The sequence below is a fragment of the Hemiscyllium ocellatum genome, chromosome 50 (assembly GCF_020745735.1).
Source record: "Hemiscyllium ocellatum isolate sHemOce1 chromosome 50, sHemOce1.pat.X.cur, whole genome shotgun sequence".
Taxonomy (NCBI): Eukaryota; Metazoa; Chordata; class Chondrichthyes; order Orectolobiformes; family Hemiscylliidae; genus Hemiscyllium; species Hemiscyllium ocellatum.
In genome coordinates, this window is record NC_083450.1 from 771,549 (window position 1) to 788,381 (window position 16,833).

The window sequence follows — 16,833 nt, forward strand, 5'->3', positions numbered from 1 at the left end:
AAACTCTCAGCCTTGAATATAATATTCAGTAGCTCTTTTGAGACAAAGAATGTCAGCTTTAGAACAGAGTGAAGAAATTTCTCCTATCTGACCTGAATGATTGGCTCCCGATTCTGGAAAGAATAGGAAACCGGCTCCACATTCCCCTTTTTCAATGAGATGAAGATTCATTTATGAAAATGCTACAGCAAGTGTGTGAATTTCTTGAACACTTTTCATGACCACTAGACATCTCATTTGGACTGCAAGAAAGGAGGCAAACAATGTGTACACTGCTGCATGTATGTGATTTAGACACTATCTGGTCATTAACTTGGGATCGGTCACATATTAACATATTTAGAAATGTATGTTGCTAGTTAGCTCTCACCTCTCCTTGGTGAAAGTTTAGGGAAAAGATCTCATCCAGTTACTATAGTGTGCATCAGACTTCAGTACACACCTGATTAAAAGGGCAAAAACATTGTCCCTATCCTGGAGCAGCATTTCTCCTGCGTGTGGCTTGACAGTAAACATCAATCATTCACTGACCCAGTTCCTGCCTCCACAAGGTAATCTGATTGATTGACTGGAAGCACCTCAGAGCTTCACATGAAAGACACCATGTCATTTATTAAATTAATTTGACAACATAAAACCTAAAACATTAGGATTTACACAGGCAGCTCATAAAACTGTCCTCTCCAATGAGCAGACTGCCACATTATCAACTCACTGCAGTACATCCACACAGTGAGAGATACTGGCGAACCGTAGCTGGTCTCTGACAGACTGATGCTCAGATCACCGTTTGCTTGGTACCTCTTTCTCAATCCGAGTTGTGTTTATGTAGGATTCCAGGATAAAGATGGTCTCATCAACCTGATTCTCACTTGAATCCAACCTGGAAAAGAGTAGAGATAAAGTCAGGACTCCATCCCTCTGTTCCCCAGAACTGCCTGGCAGTCCTGAACACAGAAAAGCCAAGAGCTTTGTGACAGAAATTGTTTAGGCTGGAACTGGTTTAGAGAGATTTTCTAGTTAACTTGTTCAGAGATGTTAAGACACTTCTGGAGCAGGTGGGCCTTGAACTAGGGCCTAAGTTAGAGTGGCGCTGGAAAAGCACAGCAGGTTAGGTAGAATCTGAGGAGCAGGAAAATCTATGTTACGGGTGAAAGCCCTTCATTAGGAATGAAGGTTTGAATTAGGGCCTCCTGACCTAGAGACAGGGACACAACCACTCCACCACAAGAGTGTTAAGGAACCAATTTCAGAAGGTGCTTTTCTTGCTGTACAATTCATACAATCTAACGTCGATACTGGCTCTTTGATGAATAGCAGCAATCCCCTACTCTTTCTCCTCCATACATGAATCCAATTTCATTTTGTAGGATTATTATTTAATCTGCTTTCAGGCACTGCATTCCAGATCAGTTGTGTTGTCAGTTTATGTTGTATTTGGTGTGGACATCAGTGTCTTCAAGGTCTTGCCCAGTTGGATTCACACTGCTGTGACTGCAGATGGGCTGTGAAGGTGCAGCTAGCTCAGGACGAGACTAGAAAGAGACCGAACAGCCTGTAGCCTTGCCCTGCCCTACTGCAGCAGTGGCCACTCACATGTTGACATTGTGTTTCAGTGTCTCCAGCTGCTGTTGCTCGGGAGCTGTGATCATCTCCTCGATCTCCTGAAGTTGCTGTTCCTCAGCGCCAGTTGCTTGCATTGACGCCATGATGGCCTCTATTCTCTGTGACTTTTCCAGCAGCCGCCTGAAAGGATAACAGGGAATGCCATTAATTACAAAACGGATCAGACACCAAATCCACAGACACCAGAACTGTCCATCATTTCAGTGCCAATTCATTGAGGCTGATACAAACTATTGGAGTCAGAATGATCAAGAAGTAATTACCTCTTGTGAAATTGTCCAACTTTCCCATTTCAGCTTATCAGATCTGAAACCCTCATTGCAGTCCATTATTATCCCTCTCCTTCACTATTCCAGCACCATCCCTGACTGGCATCTCATCCACAGCTTTGCTGCATGAGTTTTAATTTCTAACAAGGTCCGTTTACCTCCAACCCTGTGCAATCACTGATTGATATTCAGCCCCAGTTAAGCAACATCTCAATTTTACAATTATTGTTCTAATATTTAATTACTTCTATGACCTCACTATCTATGTGCTCCTTCACTTCTGGCCACTGATTTCCATCTCTCCAGCCTTACTGCCAGGATTAGTGAGCTTTGAGAAGGTTTGTAGCTGAGCTGGAGGTTTCATTTTCAGACGTTTTGTCACCATACTAGGTAACATCTTCAGTGAGTCTCCGGACAAAGCACTGGTGATGATTCCTGCTTTCTATTTATATGTTTGGGTTCCTCATGTCATTTCTTGTTGTTTTTCTCAGGGGGTGCTAAATAGTGTGCAAGTCAATGTGTCTATTGATAGAGTTCCGGTTGGAATGCCACGCTTCTCGGAATTCTCGTGTGTTTCTGTTTGGCTGTTGTCCCAGGTGAAGTGGTGGCTTTCCTCCTCTGTATGTAAGGATACTAGTGAGAGAGGGTCATGTTTTGTGGCTACTTTTCTGCCTGTTTGTCCAATGTAGTGTTTGTTACAGTCCTTGCATGGTATTTTGTAAATGACATTAGTTTTGCTCATTGTCTGTATAGGGTTTTTCCAAGTTCATTAGCTGCTGTTTTAGTGTGATGCCAGACTACGCAGACTCCTTGGCATCATGGTAGCTCACAAACCCACCAATACACTATAAAACAGTAGCTACCGAACTTGAAAGACCTTATACAGACAAGCAAAACTAATGTTACTTTCAAAATACCATGCAAGAACTGTGACAAACAGGCAGAAAACTAGCCATCAGGATACATGAACATCAACTAGCCACAAAAAGACTCTTGTGCAGCCTTTTGCAAGTTTTGCATATAAGTGGTTACTTCTCTAGCTCCTATCACTGACGAGGCCACAAAACTTCAATGGAAGATCTAGAAGAGTGCTAGAGAATTGTTTGCAGAGTTGAGATATTGTGAATTTCAATTTCAGGATTCATGGTTGGATGGAGAAATTCAAAACTTTGGATCAGAATATCTGGATGACATCTGTGGGAATTGTAGAACCATAATAGAATCCTGAGTGCGGGAAGAGGCCATTTGGCCCATTGAGTCTGCACCAACCCTCCGAAGAGCACCACATCCAGGCATTCTTAGCTGATTGTCACTCACTTGTTCTCTCGGGTTTCGTATTCTCGACGATTGATCAGATTGACAACAGTCTGAAATAAATCATAAAACATACCAAGTGATTTTCCAGGGGTCAGCTTTCTTCTCGAATATCTCTAGCTGTGGATTTCACCACACGTCCTCACACAATGACCCACAGCAGAACTTGTGGGGCAAGGAGCAAGGTGAGATTAGACATCAGGACAAAGCTTAAACGATCACCAGGATCATTCAGAGATCACACATACAGCACAAACTGTTAACCCTTGCAGTAAATTATATCAGCAGCTAACCAACAGATTAAATCAGAGTGGAGTTTTGTACATAATAACAGATACCCAACACTGAGTTACAGATAGGAATCTAATCAAGGGGTTGATTGATACGTAGAACAACAGACACTTGAAAGTAGTTACACATTGGAATTGAATCGAGATGTTCAGTGGATTTTTATCAAATAACAGATATCCAGGAGTGAGTTACAGACTTGAATCTAACTAAGTACAGGTTATATATTTGTTGTTATGGTTACCTTGTAGCACCGCTGGAGAATCATACGAGCTGTAGGCAGTAAATTGACAGTGTACAGATAGAAGGTTCTGGAGGGGGCGTGATCAGGTGTTTTAGGAATTTCCTGGAATATAAAAACATGAGATTGAATCAAAGTTGGAAATTAGTCTGTTTTGCGATGAGCTGTAGCAGATAAAAGCAGCCAGGAAAGGTCAGATCCTGACCTGGGATCAAGGCCAGAGAAACTGTGGGTGGAGAGACAGAGACGGGAATCTGGGACGTTGGGAAAAGGTGGAGAGAGAGAGAGAGAGAGACAGACAGGGGGGTGTTGGGGAGAAGGTTAGAGAGGACACAGAGGGGTTGGAGGAGAGAGGGGTAGGGAGCAAGGAGCAGAAAGGAGCAAGGATTGAGGGTAGGGAGGTGGATGACACAATGTGGGGTAGGGAAGATGATGAAGATGGGGTGATGGGAAAGGAGGAAGCAGCGGACTAAGAGAGGGTGCGGGTGGGGTGGAAGGACAGAGAGGGACGGAGTGGAGTTGGAAATACAGAGAGGGAGTGGGGCGGAAAGGGCAGACAGAGGGACAGAGTAGGGTGGGAAATACGGGGTGGGGGGGGGGGGGGGGGAGGACAGAGAGAAGGTCAGAGTGGGGTTGGAAAGACGGGGGGATGGGGGGATAAGGGCTGAGACAGGGACAGAGTGGGACAGAGTGTAGTTGGAATTACAGAGAAGGGGTGGGGGGGGGGGAAGGACAAAGAGGGGCAGAGTGGGGTTGGAAAGAGAGAGGGGGTGGAGGAGAAAGGACAGACAGAGAGTGGGTTTGGAAAGACAGAGAGGAGGTGGGGAAGGACTGAGAGAGGGGCAGAATGGGGTTGGAAAGGCGGGGGGTGGGGAGGACAGAGGGACAGAGTGGGGTTGGAAAGACAATGGGGGGGGGAAGGAACGAAGGGGGTGGGAGGGGATTGACTGAGAGGCAGTGGTAGGGGATCAAGAGAAGGGTAGGGGGAGTTGGTGAGGCATATTGAAGGCGATGGGAGATGTATAGTATTCTGTACCTGAAGGGATATATAGTTCTCTGATAGCATTCGATACATCATCTCCTTGGCTTCTTTGGCAGGTATCATCGCAAAATCCTCAACTTGTTTCTGCTCCAAGTGCCGTTTGCGGAGAAGCAGTCGGAAAATCCGAGCTGACCGTGAGCCGAACCTGGGGGGGGGGGGGGGGGGGCAGGGGGGCATGGAGACAGCAACTCCACTTTGTAATTAGGAATCTCACTGAACCACAGCATTCCAAACTGGGGCTTGTCACAGTATCCTCAGCAAACAGCATCACACTAACAAAGGCAGCAGGATATTCCCCCTCTCCACCTGGTCAGGACAGTTGGAGAGATCGAACATGGAACTGTACAATGATCATCAGCTGAGCCCAATGGTCAGAGACAGAAGTTCCAGATTGGTACCACACAGGATATCGGATTTCTCATGTCCTGTCTACAGTAACTCTCCACTTGCCCAAGGCAGCCCAGGACCAGGCTGGTGCCCTTTCTCGATCATTTTTCAAACCATCAGCTCATGCCCTCCTGAGTTTGCAGCTTCCACACTTACAGACAGACAATGCAGGAGGACATGAAGAAGGATAAGTGTACCCATGTTACAAGCGGAAAGGTCTGTTAGGAACCCACTTACCTTTCCTGTACGACAGACTCCACTGTAGCTCGTGCAAGTGAAGCGAGGGCACGGTGAAGATCAGTGATTCTATTAAGGCAACTATACAACGAATGAAGACAGCATATATCATCAAAATACCTCCAGGAAATTGGGGCAGAACTCCCTTCTCTTTCTCAGAGACCACACTGACTGGTGTCTCTCAGTCCCCCCCACCTCTCTCTCAGGGAGATACCTGTACACTGACTGGTGTCTCTCAGTCCTCTCTCTCTCTCAGGGAGATATCTGTACAGTGACTGGTGTCTCTCAGTCCCCTCTCTCTCTCTCAGGGAGATATCGGTACAGTGACTGGTGTCTCTAAGTCACCCCCCCTCTCTCTCTCAGGGAGATACCTGTACACTGACTGGTGTCTCTCAGTACCCTCCACCTCTCTCTCTCTCTCTCTCAGGGAGATATCTGTACAGTGACAGGTGTCTCTCAGTCCCCTCTCTCTCTCTCAGGGAGATATCTGTACAGTGACTGGTGTCTCTCAGTCCCCCCTCTCTCTCTCTCAGGGAGATATCTGTACACTGACTGGTGTCTCTCAGTCCTCCCTCTCTCTCTCAGGGAGATATCTGTACACTGACTGGTGTCTCTCAGTCCCCCCTCTCTCTCTCAGGGAGATACCTGTACAGTGACTGGTGTCTCTCAGTCCTGTCTCTCTCTGAAGGAGAGATCTGGTTGTTTTTTGTGGAGAGAGGAAGCTGGGTCCCACATATGTCACCTGAAAGGATACTGATGACAAACATCCCACCACCACTATCTCCTGATTTACCGACAAACTCCATCTGAAACACAAGCTTTTGTTAGAACGAATCTGAAAATTTCCCACAGAAACTCTGATTTTACAGCAGGAAGTGAGAGTATAACTCCAGCACATTTAGCCGTGAGGTGTAAGAGAGAAGACAGTCATATAGTGGCCATCTTCTGATCCCAGCCCACCCCCCGGTCACACATCCAACACCATGTCCACCTCCCCCTCCCTCCCCAGGTCACCCACCAGTATCCACACACCCCCCGCCCCGGTCAGACATCCAACACCATGTTCATCCCCCTCCCCCAGGTCTCCCACCATTACTCTGCTTACCCCATCCCCATCGGTCACAGTTACCCTCCCACCTCCCGAGGTGACTCTTCAATAACCTCAAGCCCATTCACGCTCCAACATTCCCCCCACAACCAACCCCCAAGTCTCACTCTCATTCCAAACAGGGAGTGTGCGAACTGAAACACTCACCGGGTCATCACTGAGGAGGGTGAGGTACTGGTCCAGCACTGGTTTCGACAGGTTGTAGCCAGGAGGAAAAGCCCGGAATATCTGTCAGCCAAAAGAATCAATTCCAGAAAAAAACACGGTTTTTCAGAAGCTAACCTTGTGCTGTCCTGGGAGTGTTGGATGGTGACAGTAGCTGGTGTGTGTACACACAGAAATAAATCCAACCACACTGTCCAATAGGATACCTGCCAGCGGTCAGTCTCCAACAAACAATGTGAGTAACACTGGTGTCACACATGTACCAGGCAAGGTCCATTCTAACAAGAGAGAATCTAACCACTGCCCCTTGACACTCACTGGGTGTTACCATCACTATCAACATCCTGCTGCAGGGTACCATTGCCCAGACACTCAAGTGGACTCATCACATTAACAAAGCAGCTAAAAGAGCAGGTCAGAGTCTAGGGATACTGCAGCGAGTAACTCACCTCCTGATTCCCAAAGCCTGTCCACCATCTACAAGGCACAGATCAGGAGCGGGCAGGAATACTCCCCACTTGCCCTGGATGGGGGCAGCCCCAACAACACTCAAGGAGCTCAATACCATCCAGGGCAAAGCAGCCACTTGGTGAGCATCACATCCACAAACAGCCACTCCCCCCACCACCGACGCTCAGTACCAGCAGTGTGTGCTATCTACAAGATGCACTGCAGGAATTCACCAAGATTTCTTTGACAGCACTTTCCAAATCCACAACCACTTCCATCTGGAATGTCAAGGGTAGCAGGTACATGGGAACACCACCATGTGCCAGTTCCCTGTCACTCCCCATCATGACTTGGAAATGTATCACTGTTCCTTCAGTGTTGCCAAGTCAGAGTCCTGGGATTCCTGCCCGAAACGCATCGTGGGTCTATCTACAGCACATGGACTGCGGCGGTTCATGAAGGACAGCTCACCCCAACCTTCTCAAGGGGCAACTAGGGATAGGAAAGAAATGCTGGCTCAGTCAGTAATAGCCACATTCTCTGAAGCAGGACAGTGTGAGATGGCTGACTGTTCTCCAGGGGCACCAGTGGCGAGTCTGGTTTCTTACCTCATTTGAAGACAGCGGTTGCGTGTGGGAGGAGCTGGACGATGTGGTCACCTCGCTCATTCTCAGCATCGTCCGCACAATCTCACTGCTGGTCTGTGAGGAGTGAAATTATTACAGCAATGACTTCCCTTTCCTCATCCCCCAGTCAGCACAGCTGTCTCCCAACAGCAACATGCTTCACTGCACTGTTCCTGCAGTCCAGCAGGTGGTGGACCCACAGGGACACAGACGGGGTGTAGGGGCTGGAGGGGGTGACAGGGAAAGGGAGGGGCTGACCGGGGAAAGGGAGGGGCTGACAGGGAAAGGGAGGGGGTGTAGGGGCTGGAAGAGGTGACTGGGATAGGAAGGGGATGTAGGGGCTAGAGGGGGTGACAGAGGTAGGAGCTGTAGGGACTCGAGGAGATGACAGGAATAGGGAGGGGGTGTAGGGGCGGGAGGGAGTGACAGGTATAGGGAGGGGGTGAAAGGGCTAAAGGGGGAGGGGTGCTGGGATAGGGAGAGGGTATAGGGGCTGGGGGGGACTGGGAGAGGGTGTAGGGGCTGGCAGGGGGAATGGGATAGGGAAGGGGGGAGCTGGGATAGGGAAGGGGCGTAGGGGCTGGAGGAAGTGACAGTGATAGGGAGGGGATAGTCATCAGCTATTGTTGTGTATACCCCATCCAGCTCCCACCCTCACCTACTCAAATCCCATTATGCCCTCACCCCCCACCCCATCCCAACGTGCTGAGACAGCAGCAGTCTCTCTCTCACACACTACCCAATAATGACACGTCTTGGACAGTGTCTTCAGAATCCTTAAGGGGGAGAGTGTGCAGCCAGAAGTCGTGGTGCACATTGGCACCAACGACATAGGTAGGAAGAGGGGTGGGGAGGTCACTCAAGAGCTCAGGGAGTTAGGCTGGAAGCTAAAAGCTAGGACAGACAGCGTCGTCATCTCCGGGTTGTTGCCGGTGCCACGTGACAGTGAGGCAAGGAATAGGGAGAGAGTGCAGTTGAACACGTGGCTGCAAGGATGGTGTCGGAGGGAGGGCTTCAGCTATTTGGACAATTGGACTGCATTCTGGGGAAGGTGGGACCTGTACAAACAGGACGGGTTGCACCTGAACCAGAAGGGCACCAATATCCTGGGGGGTAGGTTTGCTAGCACTCTTCGGGGGGGGGTTTAAACTAATTTGGCAGGGGGATGGGATCCGGACTTGTAGTCCAGCAAGTAGGTTAGTTGTTTTTCAGGATGTCCAAGAATGTAGGGAGGCTGTGGAGAAGGTAGCACTGACAGGGAATACTTGCGGACACAGAGATGGGCTCAAGTGCATATACTTCAACGCAAGGAGTATCAGAAATAAGGTGGGTGAACTTAAGGCGTGGATCGGTACCTGGGACTACGATGTTGTGGCCATCACGGAAACGTGGATAGATGAGGGACAGGAATGGTTGTTGGAGGTTCCTGGTTACAGATGTTTCAGTAAGATTAGGGAGGGTGGTAAAAAAGGAGGGGGGGTGCGTTGCTAATTAGAAATGGTATAACGGCTGCAGAAAGGCAGTTCGAGGGGGATCTGCCTTTGGAGGTAGTATGGGCTGAAGTCAGAAATAGGAAAGGTGCAGTCACCTTGTTGGATGTTTACTATAGACCCCCAATAGCAGCAGAGATGTGGAGAAACAGATTGGGAAACAGATTTTGGAAAGGTGCAGTAGCCACAGGGTCATAGTCATGGGCAATTTCAACTTCCCAAATATTGATTGGGAGCTCTTTAGATCAAGTAGATTGGATGGGGCGGTGTTTATGCAGTGTGTCCAGGAAGCTTTTCTAACTCAGTATGTAGATTGTCCAACCAGAGGGGAGGCCATATTGGATTTGGTACTCGGTAATGAACCGGGACAAGTGATGGGCTTGTTAGTGGGTGAGCATTTTGGTGATGGTGACCACAATTCTGTGACTTGCACCTCGGTTATGGAGAGAGATAGGTGCGTGCAACAGGGCAGGTTTTACAATTGGGGGAAGGGTTAATACGATGCTGCAAGACAGGATCTGAGGAGCATAAGTTGGGAGCATAGGCTGTCAGGGAAGGATGTTGTTGGAATGTGGAACTTTTTCAAGGAACAGATACGACGTGTCCTTGATATGTATGTACCTGTCAGGCAGGAAAGAGATGGTCATGTGAGGGAACCTTGGTTGACGAGGGAGGTTGAATGTCTAGTAAAGAGGAAGAAGGAGGCTTACATAAGGTTGAGGAAACAGGGTTCAGACAGAGCAGTGGAGGGATACAGGATAGCCAGAAGGGACCTGAAGAAAGGGATTAGGAGAGCTAAGAGAGGGCATGAAAAATCCTTGGCGGATAGGATCAAGGATAACCCCAAGGCATTTTATGCGTATGTGAGAAACATGAGAATGACGAGAACGAGGGTAGGTCCGATCAAGGACAGTAGTGGGAGACTGTGTATTGAGTTGGAAGCGATAGGAGAGGTCTTGAGTGAGTACGTTTCTTCAGTATTTACAAATGAGAGGGACTGTATTGTTGAAGAGGAGAGTATGAAACGGACTGGTAAGCTGGAGGAGATCCTTGTTAGGAAGGAAGATGTGTTGGGCATTTTGAACAACTTGAGGATAGACAAGTCCCCCGGGCCTGACGGGATATATCCTAGGATTATGTGGGAAGCAAGAGAGGAAATTGCAGAGCCATTGGCAATGATCTTTTCGTCTTCACTGTCAACGGGGGTGGTACCAGGGGACTGGAGAGTAGCGAATGTTGTGCCCCTGTTCAAAAAAGGGAATAGGGATAACCCCAGGAATTACAGGCCAGTTAGTCTTACTTCTGTGGTAGGCAAAGTAATGGAAAGGGTACTGAGGGATAGGATTTATGAGTATCTGGAAAGACACTGCTTGATTAGGGACAGCCAGCACGGATTTGTGCGGGGTAGGTCTTGCCTTACAAGTCTTATTGAATTCTTTGAGGAGGTGACCAAGCATGTAGATGAGGGTAGAGCAGTGGATGTAGTGTACATGGATTTTAGTAAGGCATTTGATAAGGTTCCCCATGTTCGGCTTCTGCGGAAAGTCAGGAGGCATGGGATAGTGAGAAGTTTGGCCAGTTGGACAGAGAACTGGCGAACCGCTCAAAGTCAGAGAGTGATGGTAGATGGTAAATATTCAGCCTGGAGCCCAGTTACAAATGGAGTTCCGCAGGGATCAGTTGTGGGTCCTCTGCTGTTTGTAATTTTTATTAATGACTTGGAAGAGGAATCGAAGGATGGGTCAGTAAATTTGCAGACGATACGAAGATTGGAGGAGTTGTGGATAGTGAGGAGGGCTGTTGTCGGCTGCAAAGGGACTTAGATATGATGCAGAGCTGGGCTGAGGAGTGGCAGATGGAGTTCAACCCTGTCAAGTGTGAGGTTGTCCATTTTGGAAGGACAAATAAGAGTGTGGAATACAGGGTTAACGGTAGGGTTCTTAGTAAGGTGGAGGAGCAGCGGGATCTTGGGGTCTATGTACATAGATCTTTGAAAGTTGCCACTCAGGTGGATAGAGCTTGTAAGAAGGCCTATGGTGTATTAGCGTTCATTAGCAGAGGGATTGATTCAAGAGTTGTGAGGTGATGTTACAACTGTATAGGACTTTGGTAAGGCCACATTTGGAGTCCTGTGTGCAGTTCTGGTCGCCTCACTTTAGGAAAGATGTGGAAGCTTTGGAGAGGGTGCAGAGAAGATTTACCAGGATGTTGACTGGAACGGAGAATAGGTCGTACGAGGATAGGTTGAGAGTGCTAGGCCTTTTCTCATTGGAACGGCGACGGATGAGGGGTGACTTGATAGAGGTTTATAAGATGATCAGGGGAATAGATAGAGTAGACAGTCAGAGACTTTTTCCCCGGGTACAAGGGGACATAAATTTAAGGTGAAGGGTGGAAGGTATAGGGGGGATGTCAGGGGTAGGTTCTTTACCCAGAGAGTGGTGGGGCATGGAATGCGCTGCCTGTGGGAATGGCAGAGTCAGAATCATTGGTGACCTTTAAGCGGCAATTGGATAGGTACATGGATAGGTGCTTAAGCTCGGACAAATGTTCAGCACAACATGGTGGGCCGAAGGGCCTGTTCTGTGCTGTATTGTCCCATGTTCTCTTGCCCTGGAGCAGGGACGTTAACCCCTCACAGACCTGGTCCAGTTTGTTGTTGACTGCAGCCACGATGGCTTGGTCCCTGAAGTGTTGGTGAAACCGTTCAAAATTCACCTGCCAGTAAATGCCATCATCTGGGGGGAGCTGTGGGGAAGGAAGCAGTAAACAACAGGGAATGAGAGCGAGCAGCCAGCAGCAGCCGGGATATGGTCTGCACCAGCCAGTATCAGAGAGGGAGTGTGAAACCTCCACACTCCAACACTCGCCACATTACCAGCTTCATGTTCTTCACCCCCACCTCCACCCCCACCTCGGCCTGCTGCTCTGCCGACAGGCTGGAACCGAGCGGAGTGTACACAGAGGGCCCCAGCACGGAGCAAGGTGGCTCCGGCCTGGGAGTGGTGGAGCTCCACACGGAGGGGAGGGGCGTCTACTGGGCGGGGGGAGGAGGGGGGGCTACAGCACAGGGAGGGGGGAGGGGGGGCTACAGCACAGACGGGACGGGGGGCTACAGCACAGAGCGAGGGGGGGGCTGCAGCACGGGGGGGCTACAGCACAGAGCGAGGGGGGGCTGCAGCACAGGGGGAGGGGGGCTACAGCACAGAGGGGAGCGGGGGACTACAGCACAGAGGGGAGGGGGGGCTACAGCACAGAGGGGAGGGGGGGCTACAGCACGGGGGGGGCTACAGCATGGGGGGGGCTACAGCGCAGAGAGTGGGGGGGGCCACGGCGCTGAGGGAGGGGGCTGAAGCGCGGAGGGAGGGGGAGCTACAGCGTGGGGGAGTGGTCTACAGTGCAGGGGGAGGGGGGCTACTGCGCGAGGCAGGGCTTCAGAACTGGGGAGAGGAGCGGGTGGGTGGGCGTGCGGCGGGTGAGCGGGCGGGTGGGCAGGTGCCTGGCTCAGGGCTGATTCAGTGGCTGGCCCCCTCTTCCAGACGGTCAAACATGCGACAGACTCACCTCCTGGTCCGAATGTTCAGGCTTTGACCGTTTGGATTTAGGCTCAGTCCCATCCTCGGACATTCGCCTGCGTTTCCCCTGAGCTGGGTGTGACAGAGAGAGAGAGAGAGACATAAAATACAAAGCTGATAAGCAAGCAACAGAGGGAGGGGTGGGGTAGGGAGGGGTATGGGTGGGGGTGGGGTAGGGGCAGGGGAGGGGAAGGAGGCCGAGAGAAGACAGTCTCAAACAGCAGCAGCTGCCCATTTAGGACAGGGCAGGGAGAGGACAAATCGATTCCATTGGGTGTCAGGAGTTTTTGCAAGGCTACTTTCCATGGACAGTAACTGTGAGGCTATCGAGGCTGGTTGGGTACGGGTTTGGATTTTGAGGTTACAATGGAGACCAGACCAGAGACTCGACGGACCTAATGGCCTTTTCCTGCTCCTAATTCGTACATGGGTTCAGCCCAGCAGTGACCGAAGCCGGGATAAAGGTGCTGAACTCCAGAACTGTCCCCCATTTCCTGCTGCCCCCACCCACTGACAGAGTGATTCAGACAGTAACTGGCTTTAGATCACTGCGCACTCCCTGAGAAAACCAGGGGAGCAGCTCTCGAGGGGATGCAGGCCTGGTGAGTATACACTCACAGGTAGAGGAAAGGTCACTGTGACAGGGCCTTTAGCTGTGTCTGACTTATTTCCCACACTTCAACCCTTGTCGTATGACACCGTTAGGGTCCCCCTCACCAGTATCCATATCCAAAAGCTCCTTTTCCAGCAGGATTCAATCACCACATTCCCATGACCTCCATTCCTTTTGCAGGGACCATTCCTTCTGGGACTCCCTGGTCCACTCCCACGGCACCATCCCCTGCAATCACAGAAGGTGCAACACTTGCCTGTTTACTCAATCCTCCTCACTATCCAAAGTCTGAGACACATCTTCCAGCAATCTACCTGCTCTTCACTCAACCTCGTCGACTGTATTCATTGCTAACAATGAGGTCTCCCGTCTGTCTGCAAAAAATGATCCTGGGCTCAAAAGAGAAAATGCTGGTTATCTCAGCAGGTCTGGCAGCATCTGTGAGGAGAGAAAACAGCTGATGTTTCGAGGCTAACTGACCCTTTGTCAAAACTCAATGACCCTGGACTTACTCTCAATGTACCGTGGTCAGCATCCCTGCCTCAGGCAGTGCTCTAGTGAAGCATCTTATTTTCCATCTGGAGACCCTGCAGCTTTCTGGACTCAATATCAAATTCAATAACTTTCCATATCCTCCAACCAACCCCACACCCCAGACATTTCCACCCACTTATGATCCCAGTTATCAGTTTACTATCAGCCATCCCATTGTTGCTCAGAGCTCCATCTCCATCCATTCCTCTCACTTCTCTCACCCTGCCCTCCCATCCATCATCTTCAGTCGATAGACCAGCTTTTCCCAGCTCCTGAGGAAGGGTCACTGGACCCTAAACGGTGACTCTGTGTTTTCCCCACAAATGCTGCCAGCCCTGCTGGATTCTCCAACAATTTCTGGTTTTGATGGAAGAAAACTTTCCTGGTTTTGGAGAAGCCTTAAATGAAAGCAGAGAGCAGGCTCCTTACCGCCAACGCTGAGATTGGGCACGGTGTACATCTCCTTCTCATCAGTGATCAATGTTGGAGCACGAGAGAGCTGTGAGCCTTCAGCAGTCACACTCTCGGAGACCAGACCACATTTCTGCAGGAAGTGTGTCTGCACCAACCGGACGAAGGTATTCGAGGTCTCACTGTGTTCCCTGGTTTTATTATCTATGCAGAGGAAGAACCAAAGACCTGAGCAACACTACACACAGGGCACAGACAACAGCACTGGCCTGTCACACCGTGAAAAGCCCTCTGTATACCCCCACCTCACCCCTCCGGGCTCACACCATGGCCACACACGCCTCCATACACCCTACTCTGTACACGTCCCTCTCATCCCTCTGTATACATGCCCCCACTGCCTTCCATATACACCCAGCCATGTTCTCCATACAGACCATACTGATCCCCATAGACTACTCTCTATGTTACTGACCTCTCCTTCATCACAAACTCTCACATACTCCCTTCCAGTTGCTCCCAATCTCCCTTCCCCTGCATTCACATGTTGGTTGTACTCTTTCCCCACACAGTCTCACCCTCCATTGTTTCTCTCAGCCTGTCGGCCACTTTCTTCACAACCGTACTCATTGTCATCTTGCCATTCTGCAGCAGCTCCTCCACAATGAGCTCCCCTGTGTCTCCATACAACGTCTTTGCTGAGTAGATATAACGTGGGTACCGTAGGATGCGAATGATGTGTGCACAATGCACTTCATACTCCACAAAGCCTCTCTTGTGCACATGATAGGAAGCAAAGTTGTGGTGGATCAAGACGCAGAGAGCTTTCTTAACCTGGAACACAGCAGTGAGAGAGTCAAGGTGACTGTACACCATGGCTTCCGTGTCCATGTCCCACTGACACCCCTCTGCAAGCCATGCTATGACCCTTCTTCTCACCCTGTCCATGCCATATAGACAGGCAGACAGACCAACCGACCTCCCCCACATACACACACCTCCTCCGCCACCCCCCCCACCCACACACACACACCCCACACCCCACACACACACACACACACACACACACACACACAATCTCAGAACAGATTCAGGACCAATGCCACCCTCCCTTCACCCCCAGCCCCCAATCCTTGAGACCACACTGATACCTGATCAATTGGTGTTTCAGTGTCGTTGGCAATCAGCCGGAGAGGTTGGCATCCTGTGCAAATCAGGTGGGTGCCAACTTTGGCGACGATCTCACCATAGTGTGCCTGGAGCAAGCAGGAGCAGATCTGCGTCTCGAAGTGTGTCATTTCTCAATCAGGTTCGATCACCGATCACATCAGAATCAGCACTGCAAGTTCACCTGAACCTACTAGTATTTCAGCGATGGCTTTGAATACTCGAGGCTGTTATAACAGCACCTTCAATCTGAGGGAAAGAAATCAGCAGGAAATATTGTAACAGGAATAGAGAGTGCAGCAGAAACTCTACAATTCTGGCAGTGTCTGAGAGAGACAAACACAATAACGTTTGGAGTCCAAATCTCCCAGGTTCTGAAGAGATGGAAGACTGGAAATGATCATTCTGCTCCCACAGTTAGTGGCAGAGTTGGTTAGTTTCCACAGCATTTCTCTGTTTTCAATTCAGATTTCCAGCATCGCAATGTTTTCATGTGAAATGGGCTGGTGACATTCAGGCAGATGATAGGGACAGAGTAGAGGGAGCTTTACTCTGTATCTAACCCCATGCTGTCCCTGTCCTGGCATTGTTTGGTGGGGGGACAGTGTAGAGGGAGCTTTACTCTGTATCTAACCCCGTGCTGTCCCTGTCCTGGGAGTGTTTGGTGGGGGACAGTGTAGAGGGAGCTTTACTCTGTATCTAACCCCGTGCTGTCCCTGTCCTGGGAGTGTTTGGTGGGGGACAGTGTAGAGGGAGCTTTACTCTGTATCTAACCCCGTGCTGTCCCTGTCCCTGGGAGTGTTTGATGGGGGACAGTGTAGAGGGAGCTTTACTCTGTATCTAACCCCGTGCTGTCCCTGGGAGTGTTTGGTGGGGGACAGTGTAGAGGGAGCTTTACTCTGTATCTAACCCCGTGCTGTCCCTGTCCCTGGGGAGTGTTTGATGGGGGACAGTGTAGAGGGAGCTTTACTCTGTATCTAACCCCGTGCTGTCCCTGTCCTGGGAGTGTGATGGGGGGACAGTGTAGAGGGAGCTTTACTCTGTATCTAACCCCGTGCTGTCCCTGTCCCTGGGAGTGTGATGGGGGGGGGGGGGTGTATTGACCCTTACACTCACTAACTCACACTCACACTCACTAACTCACACTTACTGTTGTTGTTGATGAAGAAGCAGATTCTCTCCTCGGCCCCGAGCCTCACTCTACTGTGACCCCCACCTCAGCCTTCCCCATTCCGACGGGAACGGAACTTTATGTTCCGGGCTCCTTGGTTCCGGCGGCCCGCAGCCGGA

The 16,833-nt window shown here is 50.1% G+C and overlaps 1 protein-coding gene across 3 annotated transcripts; it reads right to left on the reverse strand.

Annotated features, from left to right (window-relative positions):
• Positions 1-586: 586 nt before the first annotated feature.
• Positions 587-16,829, reverse strand: polr3c (polymerase (RNA) III (DNA directed) polypeptide C). 3 transcript variants are annotated; one of them, XM_060820846.1, is made up of 15 exons: positions 16,694-16,828; positions 15,528-15,792; positions 14,955-15,210; positions 14,395-14,580; positions 12,808-12,890; positions 11,887-11,991; positions 7,736-7,828; positions 6,660-6,740; positions 6,159-6,210; positions 5,405-5,465; positions 4,775-4,925; positions 3,742-3,843; positions 3,213-3,262; positions 1,597-1,746; positions 587-883 (listed from the first exon to the last, which is right to left on the reverse strand). In XM_060820846.1, exons 2-15 carry the CDS (start codon positions 15,672-15,674, stop codon positions 784-786), a joined length of 1,617 nt encoding a protein of 538 aa, XP_060676829.1. In that variant the 5' UTR covers positions 15,675-15,792; positions 16,694-16,828; the 3' UTR covers positions 587-783. The 3 variants fall into 3 exon arrangements, with proteins under 3 accessions (XP_060676829.1, XP_060676828.1, XP_060676830.1); XM_060820845.1 differs by having other exon boundaries at positions 16,688-16,828; XM_060820847.1 differs by lacking the exon at positions 11,887-11,991 and having other exon boundaries at positions 16,688-16,829.
• Positions 16,830-16,833: the final 4 nt, after the last annotated feature.

What these genes read in the sequence shown, in the direction of transcription:
- polr3c (XM_060820846.1), bottom strand. Translation starts at nt 15,674, where the DNA reads ATGACACACTTCGAGACGCAGATCTGCTCCTGCTTGCTCCAGGCACAC. An exon ending in GCCCAATCTCAGCGTTGGCG is followed by an intron (nt 12,891 to 14,394) that starts GTAAGGAGCCTG and finishes TGTCACACCCAG; the next exon opens with CTCAGGGGAAACGCAGGCGA. An exon ending in AACCGCTGTCTTCAAATGAG is followed by an intron (nt 6,741 to 7,735) that starts GTAAGAAACCAG and finishes TTTGGCTGACAG; the next exon opens with ATATTCCGGGCTTTTCCTCC.